Consider the following 22,715-nt stretch of genomic DNA (forward strand, 5'->3'; position numbering starts at 1 on the left):
CGTGGCCTATTGACCGACTTCTGAGGCAGAACTACATTTCCCGGCATGCCTTGGGAGCCTTTTACTGACAGCAGCCAATTACAGCGCTGACGCCTAGCGGAGGTTGCCGGGAATTGTAGTGCGCGGTGAGGACGTGGCAATGAGTGTTTGGCCTATAAGGGACTACAGCTCCCATGACACTCGGAGAAGCCTTCAGATACCAGCCAATAAGCGCCCGGCGATCGCACCCCGCCCACTCACATGGTTGGATCAGGTAAGGATCTTTGTTTAGGCTCTAAAGCAAAATATTTATATTTCCCTATCTGCAACTATGTAGCACAGGCATGTCTGGTAGCCTCGTATGTGTGCAGGGCTGCAGCTGGGGGGCCTGTGCTGGAGTCCCCGGCTTATACACCCACTTGTGTTTTATTTACCCGCAGCTTCACCTATCACGCGTTGCTTCCCTTTAAATGTCCTCTATAAGTGTTGTTCTAAGGGTCATTTAGAGTCTATGGAGAAAGATCTGCATTTAGAGTCCATGTAGTGCCGTGTATTTACATCAGATGCTAGCTGTATGGCTGCAATGGATAGTAGACGTATATGTGCTGCATTGTGCATGTTGTAAATGGCAAACATGGACACCCTGCAGCCAGCTATGGTGCTAGCTCCTCATTATGGTTCCCATAACAGCCCCTTAATCAGGGACACACATTAATTACGCTGCTTCTGTGGCTGGCTCACTCCAGATCTGTATTTCACCTGTTTTTTTTTTTTTCTTCTTCTTTCAAACATGACCTGTGTAATTCATATGTGTCCCTGATTAAATTAATATAATAGCAACCCTACACTGTATAGATTTCTGATCATATCAGCTGAGCACAAAAAATGGCTACCTCCACTGTCTGTGCCTTTTAAGCTGAAATGTCTATTTTTTTTAATTCATTGGTGACCCCATTTTATAGCCACATTCATGGAAATCAATGAGCAGCCTTGTGGATTTAAATAGCATTAATAGAATTTGCAATGGTTCGTTTTTAATAGGATGAAGAATCTGGAGTTCCTCCTCGGTTGGCCAAACTTTCTGTTTTTTGTTTGGTCCGTTCTGTTGTTTTTAATTCAAATTCTATATTTATTGCACAGCTCATGAGCCCCACAGGGCTGATCAAAGTCCTATCTTATTACAGGTGGCCATAGAATTGGGTTGAACGATGTGCGCCTTTGTGGGGTCATGGTTACTGTAAGTGCAGAAGCCTGCGCTTGTGTTGTGATGCTTGAACAAATGGATCAGTGATAATTGGCCAGCCACATATATAACCAACCACACATGTATCCCAATTTTCATGCTGTAGTTGTATGGTGGTTATGCAATCAGATTGCAGAGTTTTTCTTTTTTTTTTATATATATATATATATATATTTCTCATATTGTAAGTCGGCAATCCTGGTTTCGGCGATGCGTTTTTTGCATTGGCTGCTGACACTCTTATTTGCTAATTTGACCTGGCACCCCATAGAGGCAGGCAGGTTAATGAGCAAAGATTGTTTACAGCAGTAAGCGGTAATGTGTGCAGCTGACCACATTGTGGAAAACCGAACTGCCCTAGCGGTTCCAAAATGGTGTATTATGTAAGTATTTCCACTACCCCACTTCTGCCCATTGTGATTCAATGTCTTCTGCTTGTTTCTAGGGTGGTAAACACGGAATAAGGAACCCGCCTATTCTAAGAGAGATTAACTTACTTTCCAACGATGGTCATGGAGAAGGAGCAGATGGCAGAGGCCATATTAAATCATACCCTGGAGATCATCAGTTTGTTGACTGTAGAGGTGAGGCTTGCCGCTCATAGGGGTATATTTACTAAAGTGAGCGTTTTTCAAAGTGGAGATGTTACCCATAGCAACCAACCAGATTCTACTTAACCATTTAACTAGCACCTTCTAGAAGATAATTGCTAGAATCTGATTGGTTGCTATGGGCAACATCTCTACTTCTAAAAACTCTCACTTTAGTAAATTTACCCCATAGCGTCTGATCTACATACGACAGAGATTCCCAAAAGCCTCCATTACAGTCCAGGTTTTAAGGATATCCCTGCTTGAGCCCCGGTGGTTAAATCAAGTTGACTGAGGTGCTAATTAAGTCACCTGTGCTAAAGCATGGATATCCTTGAAATCTGTATTGTAATGGCGGAGTTTGGGAACCTCTGAGATACGACGTATTTAAAGGCCCCCTGGAATGTGACATGTTTTGTAAACCATTTCCTCACATACTTTCTATTTATGAAAGTTTCTTGACGTGACAGTGTAGAGATTACACACAAATTTGGGTCGTAGTTATCTTAAACAACTTACCTTGTATTAGCAGAATCCACTGGGATCCCAGATGACTTTAACATTCTCACGCTGCACAGATGCTGAGTGGGCTTCTGTGTCCTATTCTGTTTGGGTAATGTCTAAATCCCCTTAATGGAGAGGACCCTGACGTCCTCAGTTACTGTCCAACGTCATTCCCTACCATCCAAGTGGGCATAGAGAGGGAATATAACCTTGTACCGAGCCCAAAGCATGGCGAGCGGACAACTTTCTTCTTTAGGTGGCCTTAATGGGCATGGAACTGTACTTCTGCCCTCACTCACGTCACTTCCAGGTCCCTAGTATGAAGGGAAAATAAGCTCAACCATTCTGTTTGCATGAATGGGAAATTCATGGGGGAGGGACATCAACACTCACTCTGCTTGTGCGATTAAAGGTTGATCGCTATTAGGGTAAGGGAGATAAATCAATGGGAGCCCTGTAGGCTGAACCAATATTTATGAGAATACATCAGTGCACCTTGAATTCATAATTCATAAGATGTATTATGGGGGGCATCCAAAAAGTCCCCCGGGCCTTCCCTCTCCCCCGAGATATTTTGGATGCCACATCCTATTCCTCATTACCATCATAGCCGATCTGAACGACCCATCTTGTCAAGTAGAAAACAGCAGGTACTGAGAGAAGTGCCTCTATAAGTTGCTAAATAACCTCTCTCCCTTTGTTTATGTAAAAATAGGCCAACTCCCAGCAATGAATCTAGAAGCAGTGCCCTATATAGCCTACATATTACTAAGGTAACATACAACATTCTGTGTGCTTCTCACTCTCTGTGCAGGATTATATGGTTGTGAAGAGGCATAGAGAGGGGAGGCAATGCACCTATAGCATTACCTCCACAGAACCCAAGCAGCCAAGCCTCTCATTTACGCTCCTGGGAATGGAGGACGGGAATCAAAAGAAGGTCCTGGAATTGGCCAACAAGATCATCCAGATATTGGCGAGTGAGGTGAGGTATTCTTGAAGATTTCCATTTTGTATGTAGCGTGTCGTTTGATTCTAAACATGAATACGTTGCCTAGACTTGCTGAAAGAAAAACTACATGATTAATCAAGGCTGCTGAAATTTATGAAAGTAATTTTCTAAGTAATAGGGTCCAAGGGCCCTGCCTGTCGTCCAAGCGCATGTTTTCTGTACTGAAGAAATGGAGTACTCTCTCTTTTTCAGTCCTGAACTGTCTCTTTTCTTATCCTTGGGGGACACTGGGGTATAAAAAGTGGTGAGAGGAGTCTGGGCACTTTTAAGGTTTCTGCTGAAACTCAGACTCCTCCCCCTCTGTACTCCGATTGGCTACAATATTTGTCTTTCAATTACGGGCTTCATTCATTGGCTGCTGGGCATGCTTGGAGTGGCCTAAAGAGAGTCTGCAATTGGCTCCTCCTGCTGTCCACAGTCCGCTCCCAACGAGGGATTTTGAATGTAGCCAATTGGGGTATAAAGAGGAAAGAGTCTGAGTTTAAGTGCCCACAACTGAATGTATGTACAAAAATTCCTTTTTCTATTTGTCACCTTCTTCTGCTACCCTTACTAGCAATGCTTCCTCCCTCCAGTTGCATGATATATCTCCTATTCTCATTTCAGGTGCCTATAAAGTGTGAGGATGTTGCCATCTACTTCTCCAGGGATGAATGGGAATATCTAGAGGGACACAAAGAACAGTATGACCCCAATCAGACCGGCAGCCCAGATGGTAATAAAATGCGCACATTTATTCAGTGCTATTGGAACGGTTTTCCAGCAGGGTGTCACTGGCTTGCTGACGGAGTTATACTCCAGCATTAGGAGACAGTGCACTTTCAGAAAGAAAGTCTATGCTCTTCCCTCTCCACTTAACTCACCTTTTACCCTATTTTTTGTGTCTATATATTTCCTTTGTCTACTGCAGTAGAGATCCGCCAGTGGTTTCCAGTTTGTATACTCTCCACAATTTTTCTGCTGGGCCAGATTTAATATGTGCTTTTGGGGTCTATTTACTAAGCAGTGTAAGGAGACAGAGTGAAAAGTGATAAGGTGCCAGCCAATCAGCTCCCAACTGTCATCTCACAGGCTGTGTTTGAAAAATTGCAGTTGGGAGCTGATTGGCTGGCACCTTATCACTTTCTTATCACTTTTCACTCTGTCTCCTAACACTGCTTAGTAAATAGACCCCTTAGTTGCTTATCTTTTTCTTTACTGGCCCCAGAGAGTGTAACCGTCATAATCCTTATATTGACCCGGTTACAGACTCGGAGGACCTATGGATGTATACTGCTGATAACAGGAAGCTATTGGCTATATAGATTGTCTGATAAGTAAAATTTATATCAAGTGACCTATCCAACATGTAATGTGAGAATTATATAGAGACTCCTGCTGTGTTATATGTACTTATGTTATTTTACTTAGCGTTAGATATAGAAATATGCGCTGTGCATGTTCGCAAGAAAAAAGTGTAGACGTTTGTCTGTATGCAAATTTGGTTCACGCGCCTCCTTTCACTTGGAGAGGTATAGGGACAACCAAACGCAGACCAAGTGTTGTAATTGAAACGTTTGTGTAATTAGAGGCAGATCCGCACGGGAGTGAAGAAACAACTGACAGTAGCTGTAACAATTGCAGGTGCCTGAAGGCTGGTACAAATACACGCAGATACTGTAATAATGACAGTCGCCAGCTCTTCTGGTTGGCTGCGTATTCACCTCTGCAGTTTTCTGCATTGCTTATGCCTGTATTATATAGTTTTATGGGCAAATTCATGGCTAATTTCGTACGTACACAAGAAAGACCATTATACCTTCTGTATTACAAAGGGTCTTTATTTAAATCGCACCAAATGCATTTTATCCTATAAAAAAAAAAATGCTTAAGAGCTGGGTTGATAGAACTGTTTTTTGGTCGCATATACACCTGGCGTAAACCTGGCGCATATACTACCGGTGCAGAGCTGAATGCACCTTTAGGTGCGACGAGTTTGCAGATTATTTAGTTATTACCAGTTATTTATATAGCGCACACATATTCCGCAGCACTTTACAAAGAATATTTGGCCATTCACATCAGTCCCTGCCCCAGTGGAGCTTACAATCTATATTCCCTATCACATGCTCACACACATACACACACAGGTTAATTTGTGTTGAGAGCCAATTAACCTACCAGTATATTTTTGGAGTGTGGGAGGAAACCGGAGTACCCGGAGGAAACCCACGCAAGCACGGGGAGGGGAGAATATACAAACTCTGCACAGGTAGGGCCGTGGTGGGAATCGAACCCATGACCTCAGTGCTGTGAGACAGTAATGCTAACCATTACACAGTCTGTGCTGCCCAGATGGAAGTAAATAACTCATTCAATTGCTACTTTTTAATTTTTGAATGCAAGTGCATCCAACTCCGCATGAGACCCCTAGTAACATTACAACTATGAGGCTGGTATCAGGGCTTTGTGTATGTTGATTCAAAGGGGCTTATGCTGAGAGAGTACTAAGCCAATTTGCATAGTGCATCTTTGGGCATGCCCAGAAAGTTAACACATGCATTGCACCTATGCAGAACCACACGCATTTTGCACATGTGAAAGATCATTATGGTTGTGTTAGCGGCTCATGCAGACCAGCAGTTCTGTGCAGGTGTCTGTTAGGGGTCGCATCTTTTGCAACTGCTAATGGCCAATTGCAAATGCACACTGATTATCAGGACTTATAGTAGAGCTGGCGAATATGCTGCTAATGGGGAGACTCGCACAGCTAGAGAAATGCGCTATTTATGTGAGTACTTGTATCTGGAGTAATTTATGCCCATATGGTTTATAATCAAATGTCCTTTACTAACTGACTCATCAACGCCCAGCCCAAATCCCTGGACCTAGAAACCTGAAAATCGGGGAGAATATTCCTTTTCTGACATAGGTGCCCATGAAATTCGACTCCTAAGGGGGGTGGAAAGGGCTAAAATGTTTCCTCCACAGTGCAATGTCCTGACTGTCTCATCGTGACTGCATCAGAGTTCAATATTCAAACGCCAACTGTCACCCCAAATGCTGCCAAACATCACTGGCATTTGGTGTGGCTCCCCTATTTGTATAGTGAGGGAAGGGCATGTGTTACTACAGAGGTTAGAGAGGAAAATGCATTACAACAGCAGTGAGAGGGGAATGTGTTACTATAGAGGTGAGGGAGAGGATTGTGTTACCACACATGTATGGGAGGGGAATGTGTTGCTGCACAGATATGGGAGGGGAATGTGTTACTGCACAGGTATGGGAGGGGGATGATTTACTGCACAGGTGAGGTAGGGGAATGTGTTACTACACAGGTATGGGAGGGGAATGTGTCACTGATATGTGCAGGGAATGCGTTACTACACAAGTAAGGGAGGGAATTGTGTTACTACACAGGTGAGGGAGGGGAATGTCAAATGTGTTACTACGGGGTGAGGGAAGCAAATGTGTTACAGCACAGATGAGGGAGGGGAATGTGTTACTACAGAGGTGTGCGGGGTATAATGTGTTACTCCAGAGATGAGGGAGGGGAATGTGTTGCTCCACAGGTAAGGGAGGGGAATAAGTTACTACAGGTGTGAGTGAGGGTAATGTGTTACTACAGGTGTGAAGGAGGGATTGTATTTCTACACAGGTGATGGAGGGGAATGTCGAAAGTGTTACAACATGGGCGAGGGAGTGAAATGTGTTACTGCAGAGGTGAGGAAGTGGAATGTGTTGGTACACAAGTGAGGGAGGGTAATGTTTTACAGTAGCAGTGAGGTGAATGATTATTGTGTTACTGGAGTGGTGAGATGGAAATAGAAACCATAAATATCTAAGGTCTACCCAAGTGAAACCGGGTACATCAGCTAGTAATTACATATGTCCAGGTACCATAGATATAGTATAAGCTACTTGAGCAATGGCTTTCCAGCTGCGATAACCTTTTCTAAAGTATTATCCCTTATAAGGTTTTGAAAAACTGAGATCGTGATGTGGTGCACTGGTCACACAGAAAAAGTAATTATATAACTTTTATTAATATTAAAATTGTTACACTCAATTGGAACATGCGGTATCCATAAACTGGTGAAATATTAACCGTTAAGAAAAATAGTGAAATATAAAAGAAGTGTCGGGGACTGTGTAGCTGACAAAGACGGAAGGTGCAGAGCTATGCCGCTAACTGATGTGCTGATATACGCTTTATTAGTTATTGAAGTATTCTAGTCACATCCTGTATTGTTTGTTTCCAGCTGAAAATTTTTCCAAAACACTAACAAAATGATACAATGTTGCGATGCATCTGCTCTAACATTAGATTCACTGTTACTATTTGTATAGTGACATCTAGCTAGTGATAGCAGTACTGTTCCAACACCTCTATTTATTTATTTGTCTACTTTCCTCCATGTTGTCGTTTAACTGCTTAATTTGCACTTTTATTTCCTTTTAATATTTCACCGTTTTATGGATTCCGTATGTTCCAATTGAGAGTGATAATTTTAATATGAATTAATAAAAGTTATATTTAACTTTTTCTGTGTGACCAGTGCACCACATCACTATCTCTGTTTTTCAATACCTGTTATTCTATTATAGTGGGTGGCACCTAACAAGTATTAATACAATTCATAACTGAAGAGAAGGTTATTAACTAGTGTGGTTGTTTTCTTGTATTGTGCATCATCCCTTATGTCAGGAAAGTCAAACTACCTGCACAAGCGGAAACTGGCAGCACAAATACAGATTCATACTGACATCTGGTATGGTGTGTAGTGTGGGACAAGCTCATATACCAGAAAGAGAACATTTCTATGACAACCGTTTAGAAAATGTTAATCAACTTAGACTGTGTCCGCTACCTGTTGTTATCTGTAACTTGAAATTAGCTTTACATTAGCTAGCAAAGGTGTAATGGTGGGGAGGGTGGATTTCAGCTTCAGTTGGAAACACTGTTAGGTTAAGGGGAGGATACTAGATTTAAAGTTATAGATAAATGGAGTTCTTCCATCCATCTAATACCCTGGACCACCAGAGACCTGAACACAGCGGTCATATCCAGCACAGTATTAAAGAAGAGCCAGATAGTGGAGCGTACACTGGTATGGGTAAATAGCAAACACTTCATCAGTTTAGAGAGAGCGGAGTTTTGCAGGGGGTATGAGTTCGTGTCCATGTAACACTTGTGTTATCTATACTGTAAGATTACTCATCTGAGACAGGTATTTGGCGTTCATTCACTCACTCTTTAGAAGGGACTCTGCAGGGCCTTTATCAGACAGCATAACTGAAAATATAGGAACAAAACCATCTACTGCCCTTACTTCCGTATGTGGACTTGGCAGTTGAGCCTACTTGGTGAGAGAGCAGAGAGATGATGCATGCATGCAGACCAATTACAGTTAGGGCCAATTCGCCTAATTATCAATCGTGGCAAAACTTTAAGGCGGTGCAGATAGGCCTGTCAGTAGCCAAATCAATTGCGAGTGCCAGAGGTAGGGTTGGCCATCGACCATGGATGGTTATTAACCATTGATGGTGTGATGACGGCAAGTTTTTTAGCCAACTATGGGCCATATTCAATTAGGTGCAAAAAAATCCCGGACTTTTCGCCAACATCGCTGGTTTTCCATGCGAAAAAGTACCTCGCTCGTCGCCATTTTTCCCAGTGTTCAATTAGAAATCGGCGAAAACGGGACCCTGTGAATTCGGACCTGGCGAAAAGCCCTGTCACATTTGGGGAAATCAGCCTGACACCCCCCAAAAGATGCACTGACATTGGGAATCACTATAGATACCTCCGAATAGCCCGCTGAAGGTATTTGGGGTACTTAACTGCTCTCGATAGCTGCTAATTAGCGTATTTGCAGAAGTGGTGAAGAGTAGTATTTAGCAGGGGGTTTTTTTTTGCAGAAAATAAGAAGTCCCAGCAAATTTGGGGTACACGAAAATGGGTGCTAGCATATTTTAAAGTTGCTAAAATGAAGTTTTAAAAAATATTAAAAATCCATCTCCCGCAAGCCCCTGCAAACTTAAAAACACCCGGGGCCTCCTTGGGGGGCCCCCCTGGAGTCTATTTTGCTAGTTTTTAAATTTGTCCCCCAACTTTGGACTTTTTCGCCCCCAAAATGAGTGCTCTGGAAAATGTGAACTGTGTGGGGTCCTGAGGACGTAGTTTGAGAACCTCTGAGTTAGACCATGTCATCATGGTTGTGTGTGTATATCTACCTTCAGGAAGGCACAGAGAACGAGGGAGACCAGCAGTATTATGTGCTGAATGTTCTGGCGATATCGGCAGGATTGGATAAATGGGAAGCCTATGCTCAGCAGGGTTTATACCAGAGGTGGTGAACTGAGAAGCCCATTGTATTGGAGAGGTCTTTCAACCTGAACATTCCAGCATATAGTGGATAAATTGGTGGCAGCCAAAAATAGACATGAAGGCTTCTTAACTAAACCACAAGTTGGAGGGATTCATAGGCATTTCTTGTAGATGCCTTGACCCATGAGATTTTCATTTGCTCAACAAACTCAAAAAAGATAACCAAAAAAGTATTTGAGATGATGGTGTCAGTGGCATCGAACTGGTCAAGATGTTGGTGAACTTTCCTTCAGCGAGTCATCGCTGATCTCATCACATTCAAGCTGCTTACACAAATACAGACTGGTATCAGAAATAAGAGATCCATGTTGATCTCTGATAATGCAGAGGGGGAGATACTCGTAGTCCAGACTTGGTGTTCTCTGACCTCCAACCACAAAATATAAATCTACTTGGATTGTCACAACCTGTTTCTCTGTAACTTGATTAGCACATACATTATTTGAGGTGTATTAGTGGGGAAGGAGGGGAGAGTGGTTCACTTCTACTAGTGAGTTTTCAGGTTAAGGGAGAATACTGATAACTGGTCTCCGATCTATTGCAGAACCACCTCAGACCCCAAGCCAGCAGAGGACGGAGGACAACAGCTATGTCCTGCGCCGTATCAAAGAGGAGCCAGACGATGGGGAGTACACTGGTGTGGGTGAGTACCAAACACCTGATCAGTTTGCAGTGAATGAAGATGCTCCAGTGTATTATGTTGCTGCAGAAGACAACTGTAAATGACTCATCAGGTGTATCCTACTCCTTTATTAGGTGGTGCTCTTCAGTGGACTTCATACAAAATCACTGAAAATCTAGAAACAAAATCTCACCATCGGGCCTCAGACCCCTATTTCCCTGCGTCAGAAGGACCACATGCAGACGGTTATGTCAGGATTTCCCCATGTCCTGTTAAGTCAGAGCCTATGAGAAGTTATGATGAGAACACCATGGATGATAGCAGTGCAGGTAAGTACACATTTACTCACCTTTTAGTGATGAGGGGAGATGTACTGAGCCATGGAGAGTGAAAAAGTACCAACCAATCAGCTCCTGTAATTTTTTCAAACAGCCTGTTAAATGACAGGAGCTGATTGGTTAGTACTTTATCTCTCTCCAAGGCTTAGTGCATCTCCCCAACAGGGAGAGAAGTTAGGGAGTCCTGTATGCTCTTCCTTTGGGACATTATAAGCTAATTCTGCTCATTAGAATATATTTCCAGGTGACAACACACTGGCAGTTCTTTAAGTACATACTATACCCAATAGTTTTTTAGAGCATGACGCAGGTTTGTGGTTACACAGAGGAGGGAAATTTATCAATAACCTTTTTTTTTTGTGCCATGTTTGTATTCGCTGCTTGTTGCCGGGGATCTTGTATTCTATACCACCAGATTTATTGTCTAGCAAATCGCCTAAGATGTCCAGCTTATTGTAGCTATTATGCTCTCTAATACGTATGCTGTATATAAATTGTCTGTAACCCCTTTTATACTTGGCATAAGCAATATTGCCGCCTTGTTATTGCACATGTAATACCCTTTAACAGAATACCAATAATGTGTCGTATTTATATTATCACCTAATGACCCGACCACATTTGTATCCTAGTCTAGTGCAGTGGTTAGCAATCTGTGTGCCGTGGCACCCTGGGGTGCCTCAGGATGGTGGTCCAGCACCAAATCAAATTTTTTATGGTCAATGTAATGTAAATGTGTGGGCAAACAAACGTGCAAACTTGTCCACCATCACATAACTGAACCTAGGGATGACAGGTAAGCACAATTTAATTCACTTTAACACTTCACTACATTTTTTTCTGAATTTATCAATAACAACCTTAAACTTTGGGGTGCCGTGAAAACAATCCTAATACTCTAGGGCACCGGAACTCAAAAAAGTTTGGGAACCACCGGTCAAGAGGTTCTAACTTACCTTCTTGATCTTCTGTGTCTCGTTCCCTTGTCTGGAGGCGATCTGCCACCAATGAGTGAGCGTTTTGTGTAGATAATATTGGTTGACAATAAAAAGTCTGACATTCAGACGGTCAACACATTCTGAATGTTAACAATAATTTTTTTAGGGAGAGGCTAAAATAAAAAATAATGTGTCAACATGTTAAATGTAGATGTTTTGACTGTTGACCTAAAAACAGAGTGATGGTCTACCTAATTTTGCAGACCATGTATGTCGACCTTCTGAAGCACACTTGATGAGAGAACTTTTTGCTGTATGGTCATTCTAGTTCTGCAGCTATTCAAGATTTGCTGCAGAGTGAGAGCTGGTCTTGGGTCCTGCCTTGTATTATGTTGTTCCAGATACCCAGTCATACCCTTAGACCAGGTTCTAGCTCAGTGACTGTAAAGTGTCCCCTTCCTGCTAGAGAAATAGGGTCAGTGATGGGAGGCAATGTGTTGTTTCCAAGTGCTGAGAGTGGGGGTTACCCAATTCATTCCCCAATTAGTCAGTATCTCCTACTTACTTTAGACAGAATCATTTATGGTAAGTGGGGGGAAAAAAATAATTTACTTCCTCTTAAATGTATGTATTGATTTATTTACTCCCAGGGTCTTCTCAGTTCCCTCCTTCCCCCAATCCCGAGCATGACTGCGATATAAATATTAAGGAAGAACCCGATGAAAGTAACGATTCCGAAGACTCATTTGATGACACTACTGATACAGGTATGAGAGAAAACCATTTGATGGTGAAGTTAATTATGTCTTTTTAGAAACGTTTAGCATTGTTTGGAGCAGCCTTTTCTCTGTCTTATTGGTTTATTTTCAGTTGATCTTCAGTTTGGTGCATATGTTTCATTGTTAATATAACAATAAATATTTATGCAAATGAAAATGTTCCAATCTACACAGGCAAGTAACTGGCTGCAGTGGTGTGCCTGCCGTCTGTGTAGCTGCCCTATATAGAATGCTTGCCTCTATAGAATGCTTGAGTATGGGGCTTTTCTTGATAAGGGGGGTTTCCATTCTTTGGGGTATCATGTCTAAAAAACACTTTAAAACATTACTTCCATACTCCTTGAATTCTTATAGTGACTGTTGTGATTGTCACAGAAATGTGGGACTACCCCATACCTGTATGTTTTATAGTTTCTTTGAGAAGCTGCAAATAAAATCTATTTAAAATTGCACATATACTGTTATGTATTTGTAACAATTGGGACAGAAAATCTTCTGCATTATATACTAGTTGGAGTACCCAGCGTTGCCCGGGATTTTAAGAATGTTTGTTTACACATCATCCTCCAACCAACCTCTCCTTAGGCAGGCTTTACAAAAAGTGTGACAGACTTTCCCATCAACAGTCCTAAGGTCTTCGAAGGAAGTAGGACCTGTAACGGTGTAAAGCAAACTTCGGAGATAGCATTCAAAATTTGTAGGGTGTACAGTGTAAACAAGGCCAAGAGCTTCTGTTGCTCTGAGACCAGGAAGTCCATCTACAGCGACTCCCTGTTTTCTGCGCAGAAAAACTTTTGGAGGAGCATTCCATGTGTAATATTTTGGCAGCTCACAGTACAACAGGGTCCTTGCAAAGTCAGCATTTTGACACAGTTGGAAGAAAGAAGTCAATGTTGTTGCGTAATTTGGTATAGTCAGAGAGATGAGAATGCTGGCAAAGCCTGCTAAAGCTCTCTCCGATAATAAACATTAAGATCATCACAACACAAAACGCTTTCTCTGAGGCCCTACCCATATGCCGTGAGGCCCCAAAATGCGCGTCTAGTAAAAATTGTGGTTTTGAATTAAAGATTAACAGTAATTAATTTTGATTTAAACATTTTTTAGTTGCCTCTGCCGTGTTTTAATTCGCTCGTATGTAAAATGTGACTATCTTCGCTTGTAAACTGTCGATTTGTATAGAAAGACAGAAGGACAAACTTTTGCTTTTGTAAGGTAGATAATATTATTATAACTGATGTTTGTGAAACCCTGATTGCACAGAAAAAATGATGAAATTCATATCCATGTTCCAGTCTTTTCAGCATCCCTGTGCATAGCAGTACACTGTCTAAAGGGCTACTATAATTCATTTTAATCAGGTTTGTTTTGCCTTTTAAATGATTGCTGCTTTAAATCTAGCAGATAATTCCCCAATATCGCACCATTGGCTGCAGGTCACATGCTTCTGGCATAGGAACCCATGGGGGAGATGTATCTAGTCTTTGCCTTCGGCAACTTCTCCACTTTATCAATCAATCGGCATCTGTACTTTCAAAGACTTTGCTAGATAAATGACAGAAGCTGATGTGGATTGTTTTGAAGTGATAGAACATTGGGTACATTACATTTACATTAGGACATTGTCTGACAGTCTGATTCTTGCTATAGGAAATAAATGTGACTATATTGTGTTGTCTTGGTTGTCAGATGAAAGCATCGAGCTCCTAAACGGAGACGAGGAAGTGAAGGCGGAAATTGTCTACGAATTGACCGGTGGCCGTAAAAGAAGACGGAAGTCGGGTTCGGAAAGGTCGTGTCCCTGTGACATGTGTGGGAAGAAGTTCGGCAGCAAGGCGTCCCTTGCCAGACATGTGAAGACTCACACGGGAGACCGGCCCTACCCGTGCTCAGTGTGCGGCAAACGGTTCTCTTGTAAAAATCACGTGTTGACCCATCAGAGGATCCACACCGGGGAAAGACCTTTCTCCTGCGACTTGTGTCCTCGGAAATTCATCAACAACTCTCACCTCGTTCTCCATCAGGTGGTCCACACAAGGGAGAAACCTTTCTCGTGTCCCCACTGCGGCAAAGGCTTCACTCGGCAATCCAGCGTCAACAAGCACATTGGCATCCATGCGGAAAAGAAGCCACATGTGTGCAAGGAGTGTGGCAAAAGCTACTGCCAGTACGCCAACCTGGTTGTCCACCAGCGTTTGCACTCTGGAGAGAAGCCGTACACCTGCAAGCACTGCGGGAGGGCATTTATATGTAAAGCAACTATGAATAGACATGAAATGACTCACACCAAGGAGAGGCCGTTTCCCTGCCCAGAGTGCAATAAACGTTTTAGGGACAATTCCACCCTCTCCAAGCATAAACGTAGCGCTCACGACCAGTACTGATGGCAGAAATGAGTAGACCATCCACTACTTTCCTCCAAGAGATATTTGGCTTTAACTGAAGAATGTCCTTGAAATGGAGGCATATTAAATAGTTGTCCTGTTTGATTCTGAAAGACCAAAACCTAGAAGCTTCTTGTTTGGAGAATGGATTTAGAAAACCTACAGTTGATGACTTTTCCATAGACTAGACTAGAAGATGATGAATATCTCTAGATACAGAGAACACTAATGCTTTATCCACAAGAGAAATGTTGATTTTTTTTTTTTGTATCTTTTCCGCATGGGAGATCATCTTCTACAGCAGTGGTGGGCGGCAGGCACGCCGGAGGTAACGTTGTCCTTGAAGAGGGCACATGTGGCGGCTCCTGACAGGTGTGACATCCCTTGTTTGGATTTTTTCCTTGTGATTCTGTGCATTCTATCTAGCTAGTTATGTTACTGGATGGTGGTATCTTCTCGCCAGCTTTACTTGGAACACTCTGCTTGTGCTACAGTCTCCTTGTGTGACCAACTACAGTAGTAATGTGGGGCCAGGAGCCGTGTGAAGCCCCAGCAGAAACATCCGGTTGCTCACCACTGCTTTCCAATGTTCTATTTCTAGCCTAACACATTGATGCTGTGAAAATGTATCAATAAAGCTTGATATAGATGTCCTTATTAATGTTAAGTTTTTTTGTATTTGTGCACTATCCTACATTATGCATACTTTAGAGCATTACTCCCACATAGAAGTTATTTTTATGTTTAAGTAAGCATCTGAGTTTTACTTAGCTATTCCCTTGTAAATTATCTGCTTTTCAAAATTCTCTGGAGCGAAAAAAAAGGCTGCCATACTTAGACTCTAGCTTACAGCTATTGGCATGCCATGTGAGTGGGGGTGTGGGGTTTGTAGAAAGAAGGATATCATTGCAGATAGAGCTCAGATGGGGTTCCAAAGCTTCTCTGCTCACTACATAATGGAAGTCAGAGCAGGGTTTCCCAAACTCCACCATTACAGTCCAGGTTATAAGTCCAGATGGTAAATTAAGTTGACTGAGGTACTAATTGAGTAAACTGTGCTCAATCATGGATATCCTTAAAACCTGGACTGTAATAGCAGAGTTTGGGAAACTCCTGTTTTGAAATCAGGAGTTTCTTTTCCATCATTTCCAGAACGAATTTATATTTTTTAATAGGCAAAATGGGCAAAGCAAATGTGGACATTAAAGAGGACTGGGGTGTGTTTTTTTCTCTTTTATGCCTTTCAGTGGTGCTGGTTTTTGTTCATATTTCTCCCTCTCCCCATCCCAGACCACAGCTAAAGCCATGACTGCAGGCTCTTCACCCTATATGTTTCAGGGGAATCTGTATGATTTACCAGCGGACGGGATGCCGGCAGTCATAAGACCGACAGCGGCATCCCGATGCTGAAGATCCTGACAGGGACCAGTAAGTAACCTAACTCTCCCCTGGTGGTGCCTAAATCTAACCCCCCCCCCCCCCCCCCCACAGCCTCACCCGGCTACTTACCTTTAGGATGCCAGTGGTCGGGATGCCGACGTTGGTATCTTGATCCCTTCGGGATGCCAGTGTCGGCATTCTGACGGGCATCAGGATTCCAGCATCCACCAGCATATTGACTGGATCCTATTTTGGGCTACTAATCTCAAGATGCACAGACCCATGGCAGTTTCCTTGGTGGAATTCTTACCCATAGATTACAGGAGAAATAATCTGAGGAGTGCCGATTGTTACCATTATAGATGATTGTGCCGTCAAGGTTTCTTGCTCGACCTCAATGAGATGTTTCTATGGGTTACAGCAAATTTGTACAAACTACACCATGTTCTTAAATAACAGCACTTGCGATATATACAAGACTAAGAGCACTAACATTTCTCAGAATATAATGGGGCCAATGCGGAGTTGAATGCGAGCCAGTTTTGCGGACATATTTTGCGTGTTTTCGCACTGCACAAGCCCTAGAGCTGTGAGTACGCAACTATGGGCGATGCTGAGGCATACGCTACTCTCCACTTGCAGCTGAAGGCATGTAACTCGTGGTAACAGGGAATTTGCTAGCAGGCTATATTCAGAGAGGGTGTAATGACTGGACTGCGGGCTTTGCAGAATTGTGCATTTTGCGTTATTTTTCCTGTTTTGGGATATATCTTTTGCACCAAGGACTGGGCTGGTGCATGATGATGGTGGCTAAGAAACAAAGGGGTTTATGTATCAAGCAGAAGTTGCCCATAGCAACCAAAGAAAAAGGGGGATTTTTGCTATATATCAGCCATGGAGGCCCAAGTATTACAGATTTTAAGGTTGTGTATCAATCTAATCCTTGAACCCAAAGCTTAAAGTGGGGAGAGGAAAACCCTGGGCAAGGAATCTGGATTATTCCACAACGGGACCAGGGAAGAGATGAGGGAAGATAAAGCATAATGGGTTTGGCAGGAGGGGAAGGAATTAAGACACGAGGCCTGTTGGTACTAGATAAACCCCATATAGAAGCCAAAAAGTGGACACTGGTATAACAAGCCTCCAAATCTACCCAAGCCAGGGTATTGCGTGGAGCAAAGGGACAGTCAGGTGCATAAATATTGGGACATTGACAGAATTTTCAGATTTTGGCATCTATTCACCACCACAATGGCTTTGAAATGAAGCAATCAAGATGTGCTTTAACTGGAGACTTTCAGATTTAATTTGAGGGTAATTACATCCAAATCAGGTGAACGGTGTAGGAATTACAACGGTTTCTATATGTGCCTCCCACTTTTTAAGGGGCCAAAAGTAATGGGACTATGAACTCAAAAGCTATTTCATGGACAGGTGTGGGCTATTCCCTCGGTATTTCATTATCAATTAAGCAGGTAAAAGGTCTGGAGTTGATTCTAGGTGTGACATTTGCATTTGGAATCAGTTGCTGTCGACTCTCAATATGAGATCCAAAGAGCTGTCACTATCAGTGAAGCAAGCCATCATTAGGCTGAAAAATCAAAACAAACCCATCAGAGAGATAGCAAAAACATTAGGTGTGGCCAAATGAGAACATTCTTAAAAAGAAAGAACGCACCGGAGAGCTCAGCAACACCAAAAGACCCGGAAGACCACGGAAAACAACTGTGGTGGATGACCGAAGAATTATTTCCTGGTGAAGAAAAACCCCTTCACAACAGTTGGCCAAATCAAGAACACTCTCCAGGAGGTAGGTGTATATGTGTCAAAGTCAACAATCAAGAGAAGACTTCACAAGAGTGAATGTAGAGGGTTCACATTGGTGAGCCACAAAAACAGGAAGACCAGATTAGAGTTCGCCAAACAACATCTAAAAAAGCCATTACAGTTCTGGAACAACATCCTATGGACAGATGAGACAAAGATCAACTTGTACCAGAGTGATGGGAAGAGAAGAGTATGGAGAAGGAAAGGAACTGCTCATGATCCAAAACATACCACCTCATCAGTGAAGCATGGTGGTGGTAGTGTCATGGCGTGGGCATGTATGGCTGCCAATGGAACTGGTTCCCTTGTATTTATTGATGATGTGACTGCTGACAAAAGCAGCAGAATGAATTCTGAAGTGTTTCGGGCAATATTATATGCTCATATTCAGTCAAATGCTTCAGAACTCATTGGACGGCGCTTCACAGTGCAGATGGACAATGACCCGAAGCATACTGCAAAAGCAACCAAAGAGTTTTTTTTAAGGCTAAAAAGTGGAATGTTATGCAATGGCCAAGTCAATCCCCTGACCTGAATCTGATTTGAGCATGCATTTCACTTGATGAAGACAAAACTGAAGGGAAAATGCCCCAAGAACAAGCAGGAACTGAAAACATTTGCAGTAGAGGCCTGGCAGAGCATCACCAGGGATGAAACCCAGCGTCTGGTGATGTCTATGCGTTCCAGACTTCAGGCTGTAATTGCCTGCAAAGGATTTGCAACAAAGTATTACAAAGTGAAAGTTAGATTTAGGATTGTTTAGTTTGTCCCATCACTTTTGACCCCTTAAGAAGTGGGAGGCACATATAGAAACCGTTGTAATTCCTACACCGTTCACCTGATTTGGATGTAATTACCCTCAAATTAAATCTGAAAGTCTGCAGTTAAAGCACATCTTGTTTGTTTCATTTCAAAGCCATTGTGGTGGTGAATAGAGGCCAAAATATGAATATTGTCAATGTCCCAATATTTATGCACCTGACTGTAGCTGTCACTTGACTCAAATGGCTTGCCAAATAATAGAAGTTAGCATCAGGGAATCCTCCTACCCCTGGGTTGTTTTAGGACATAGAGATTTTAGGGGTCTTATTGTTCCAAACAAAGCTCAGAAAAGATGATTGCAGACATTTAAAGACCAACTCTGGGACCTTAACAGGGAGAGTTTGGATCAAATTCATCTTAATAGCAATGATCCTTCCTAGCCATAAAACTATGTATTTCCCCAAGACAGCAAGGTCCCGTTTGAGTTCTCCTGGTACAAGTCATTATAGTGAGAAGTAATAAATACTCCTAAATATTGTATTCTACGGTCTTGCCATTTAAAGGCATAAGATGACTGTAAACAGGCCCTCAATTGAGATGTGACATGTAATAATATAGCCTCAGACTTGGAAAAATAAATTTTACAGCCTGAGAGGATACCATAGTCGGCCATCAGTCGATGAAGAAACGGTAGAGAGGACTGAGGGTAGGTAAGGGTAAGAAGAATATCATCCACAAACAGAGAAATTATAAATTCACGGGAACCTGCCTCCACACCACGTATAGAAGTAGAATGCCTAATCATGGAAGCCAGTGGTTCAATTATCGAGGAGACAATGGTCATCCCCGTCTAGTTCCATTAAAAAGGGGGACTCAGAGAGGAAGCCATTAATGAGTACTCTTGCCGTGGGAGATGAGTAATGAGCGGATATACCCGTAAGGAATGCCGCAGAGATACCATGGGTTCTCTAGGCATTAAACATAAAAATATGAGATATGGTAAGAACTTACCTTTGTTATCTCTCTTTCTACGAAGTCCATAGGGTTCCACAGGATACCTTGGGGTATAGGTGATGACGTCAGGCATTGGGCACCATAGAGTTAAAGTTTTCAGCCTCCCAGGATGCACTAGTGTCCCCCTCCTATACCCCGCCCCCGAGCCAAGGCATCTCAGTTACATACCAAGCCATAGGCCGGAGGAGGAGAAGGAAGAGAGAGAAAAAAGATCTGGACACACACAAGAATCACATTCTCACCAGAGGGAGACGGAAAAACCGGTGACCAGAGCAAAGCCCATCTGTAGCACAGGTGCGACAGGGCGGGAGTCCTGTGGAACCCTATGGACTTCGTAGAAATAGAGATAACAAAGGTAAGTTCTTACCATATCTCATATTTTCTACATCAGGGTCCATAGGGTATCCACAGGATACCTTGGGGATGTCCCAAAGCAGTATCCTTTAAGGGTGGGGACGCTCCTGTGCTGAAAGGAGAATCCGCCACCCGAAGGAAGCATCCTGAGAGGCAAAGGTGTCAAACGCGTAATACCTCACAAAGGTATGGACCGAGGACCAAGTGGCAGCCTTGCAGATCTGAACTGCAGAGGCACCACGTCGAGCAGCCTACGAAGGACCCACAGACCTAGTGGAATGAGCCCTCACAGAGGAAGGAACCGGAAGGCCTTCATGAAGATACGCTTCTGAAATGGCCATACGAATCCAGCCTGCCAAAGTCTGCTTTGAAGCAGGCCAACCCTTTTTACGGAAGCCATAGAGGACAAACAAGGTGTCCAACTTCCTAAACGAAGAAGTGCGGTCAACATAAGTCCTTAAGGCCCGCACAACGTCCAAAGTGGCCTCACCTACTGAAAGATCAGATGAGTTAAAAGCCGCCACAATGATTTCCTCGTTTATGTGAAAACTGGAAACAACTTTAGGAAGGAAACCAGGACAAGTGCGCAGCACCGCCTTGTTCCTATGAAAAATCAAAAAAGGGGGTCTACAGGAGAGAGCCCCTAAGTCAGAAACGTCTGGCCGAAGCAATGGCCAGAAGGAAAATTGTTTTAGCTGTCAGCCATTTGAGGTCCACTGAGCCAGTGGTTCAAACGGCAGTCCCTGGAAAGCCCTCAGGACCACAGCTAAATCCCAAGGCGCCACCGGTGGCACATCAGGGATTGCAGCAATCCTACGATGGAACCAGACGGACAGGGCAGACACCTGCACCTTCAGAGACGCAAGGCGAAGCCCATGGTCCAGTCGCGCCTGTAGGAAAGCTAACACTCTAGACAGACTGAACTCCTGAGGGGCATAACCTCTCGGTCGACACCACTGGAAGAACGTATGCCACACTCGATGGTATATCCTTGCAGAGGATGGTTTCCGAGCCCTTAGCATTGTTTGCACTACAGAGCTGGAAAAACCCCTGGACCGTAACATAGCCGTCTCAACAGCCACACCGTCAAAGACAGCCGAGTCAGGTCCGGGTGAAGACAAGGACCCTGTGACAGGAGGTCCGGTCGTAACGGCAACCGCAGAGGAATGTCCACGGACAGTCCCTGGAGGTCTGAGAACCAGTGCTTCCGGGGCCACGCTGGAGCTAACCTTGTTGTCCCCCTTAGATCAGGCCATGGTCCCAAACATCTGGGGTCACCGCTAGTTGTGACCCCAGATGCTTACCAGCATCCCCGGATCGGTACCGGCGTTCTGGTACCGGCGGGGGTGTAGGGAAGACAGCATGGACGTCAGTACTGACTGTCCATGCTATACTTCCAGATGTGCAGCCACAGCTGCATTGTAGAAAGCTTCAGGGGCTCTTCTTAGCCCCCCTCTAACGACTCCGGCCGGGCATCAAACGAAACTGAGATGCCTTGGCTCGGGGGTGGGGTATAGGAGGGGGACCCTAGTGCATCCTGGGAGGCTGAAAACTTTAACTCTATGGTGCCCGATGCCTGACGTCATCACCTATACCCCAAGGTATCCTGTGGATACCCTATGGACCCTGATGTAGAAAGACCAGGAGATCCGGTCAAATGCCTTTTCAGCATCCAAGGATAAAATAATCACTGGAGACCTTCTATGGTGTATAATTTGGATAAGGTTAATCGTTCTCCTAGTGCTGTCTGACGTGCCGCCCTGGGATAAACCCTACTTGGTCATAATGCACAAGGGCAGAAAGGACCCCATTTAGGCGATCAGCCAAACTCTTTGCATAAGTTTAAGATAAATGTTGAGCAGAGATATAGGTTTGTAGCTGGCACAGTCACTACGATCCTAGCTTCCAGCATAGTTTTAAGGAAAGGAGCGCCATGTAACACGGCATTAAACAAGGTGTGAAGGTGGGGAATCAGAATATGGTGAATATGAAATTTCTTATAATACTCTGTGCAAAAGCCATCTGGGCCAGGAGCTTTAGAAAATTTCTGGGACTTGATAACTGCTTCTATTTCCTCAACAGAAAGATCTGGATTCAACCTTTGGGCTGCGTACGGTGAGAGTGTAGGGAGATGGGCACTGGTAAGGAAATCGTTAATAGCATCCTCTGACTGGCTAGGACCAATGCATTGGCTGTCCAAATTATACAATTTGGAGTAAAATAATTGTAATTCTTTATTAATGAGGTCAGGACTATAGGTAATTTTAAGAGCTAGAATATTATTCTCCAATACAATTTTTAGTAAAATAATTGGAATTGTTTATTAATGAGGTCAGGACTATAGGTAATTTTTAAGAGCTAGAATATTATTCTCAGATATGGAAGACCTCAGCCTGGAGTCCAAGAGCCTGTCTGCCTTGTCACCCTTTTCATAAAACATCTGCTTCAATCGTTTCAAAGACTGAGCAGTGCGATCAGAGAGAAGAAGCTTCAGATCTAACCTGGCCTTATTACGTTTTTTTTAGGGTTGTCGTTCCAGAGTCTGGAGTCTAGTCCTTAAAGATAAGTGCCTTGAGTCGCTGGTCTTTTTGTATCGGGAGGCGACTTTTCCTAACTTTT

The 22,715-nt window shown here is 43.3% G+C and overlaps 1 protein-coding gene across 2 annotated transcripts; it reads left to right on the forward strand.

The window, feature by feature from the left end:
* The first annotated feature begins 150 nt into the window (after positions 1 to 150).
* Positions 151 to 15,416, forward strand: LOC148475055 (gastrula zinc finger protein XlCGF66.1-like). Of its 2 annotated transcripts, none has more exons than XM_088457794.1 (8): positions 151 to 253; positions 1,668 to 1,806; positions 3,131 to 3,301; positions 3,935 to 4,043; positions 10,243 to 10,341; positions 10,455 to 10,649; positions 12,247 to 12,363; positions 14,065 to 15,416. In XM_088457794.1, exons 2-8 carry the CDS (start codon positions 1,729 to 1,731, stop codon positions 14,757 to 14,759), a joined length of 1,464 nt encoding a protein of 487 aa, XP_088313920.1. In that variant the 5' UTR covers positions 151 to 253; positions 1,668 to 1,728; the 3' UTR covers positions 14,760 to 15,416. The 2 variants fall into 2 exon arrangements, with proteins under 2 accessions (XP_088313920.1, XP_088313921.1); XM_088457795.1 differs by lacking the exon at positions 151 to 253 and adding an exon at positions 301 to 321.
* Positions 15,417 to 22,715: the final 7,299 nt, after the last annotated feature.

This window comes from Taudactylus pleione, unplaced genomic scaffold (genome assembly GCF_031769625.1).
Source record: "Taudactylus pleione unplaced genomic scaffold, aTauple2 ptg000783l, whole genome shotgun sequence".
In the NCBI taxonomy this organism is placed as follows: Eukaryota; Metazoa; Chordata; class Amphibia; order Anura; family Myobatrachidae; genus Taudactylus; species Taudactylus pleione.

What these genes read in the sequence shown, in the direction of transcription:
- LOC148475055 (XM_088457794.1), top strand. Translation starts at nt 1,729, where the DNA reads ATGGTCATGGAGAAGGAGCAGATGGCAGAGGCCATATTAAATCATACC. An exon ending in TCAGTTTGTTGACTGTAGAG is followed by an intron (nt 1,807 to 3,130) that starts GTGAGGCTTGCC and finishes CTCTCTGTGCAG; the next exon opens with GATTATATGGTTGTGAAGAG. An exon ending in TCCAGATATTGGCGAGTGAG is followed by an intron (nt 3,302 to 3,934) that starts GTGAGGTATTCT and finishes TTCTCATTTCAG; the next exon opens with GTGCCTATAAAGTGTGAGGA.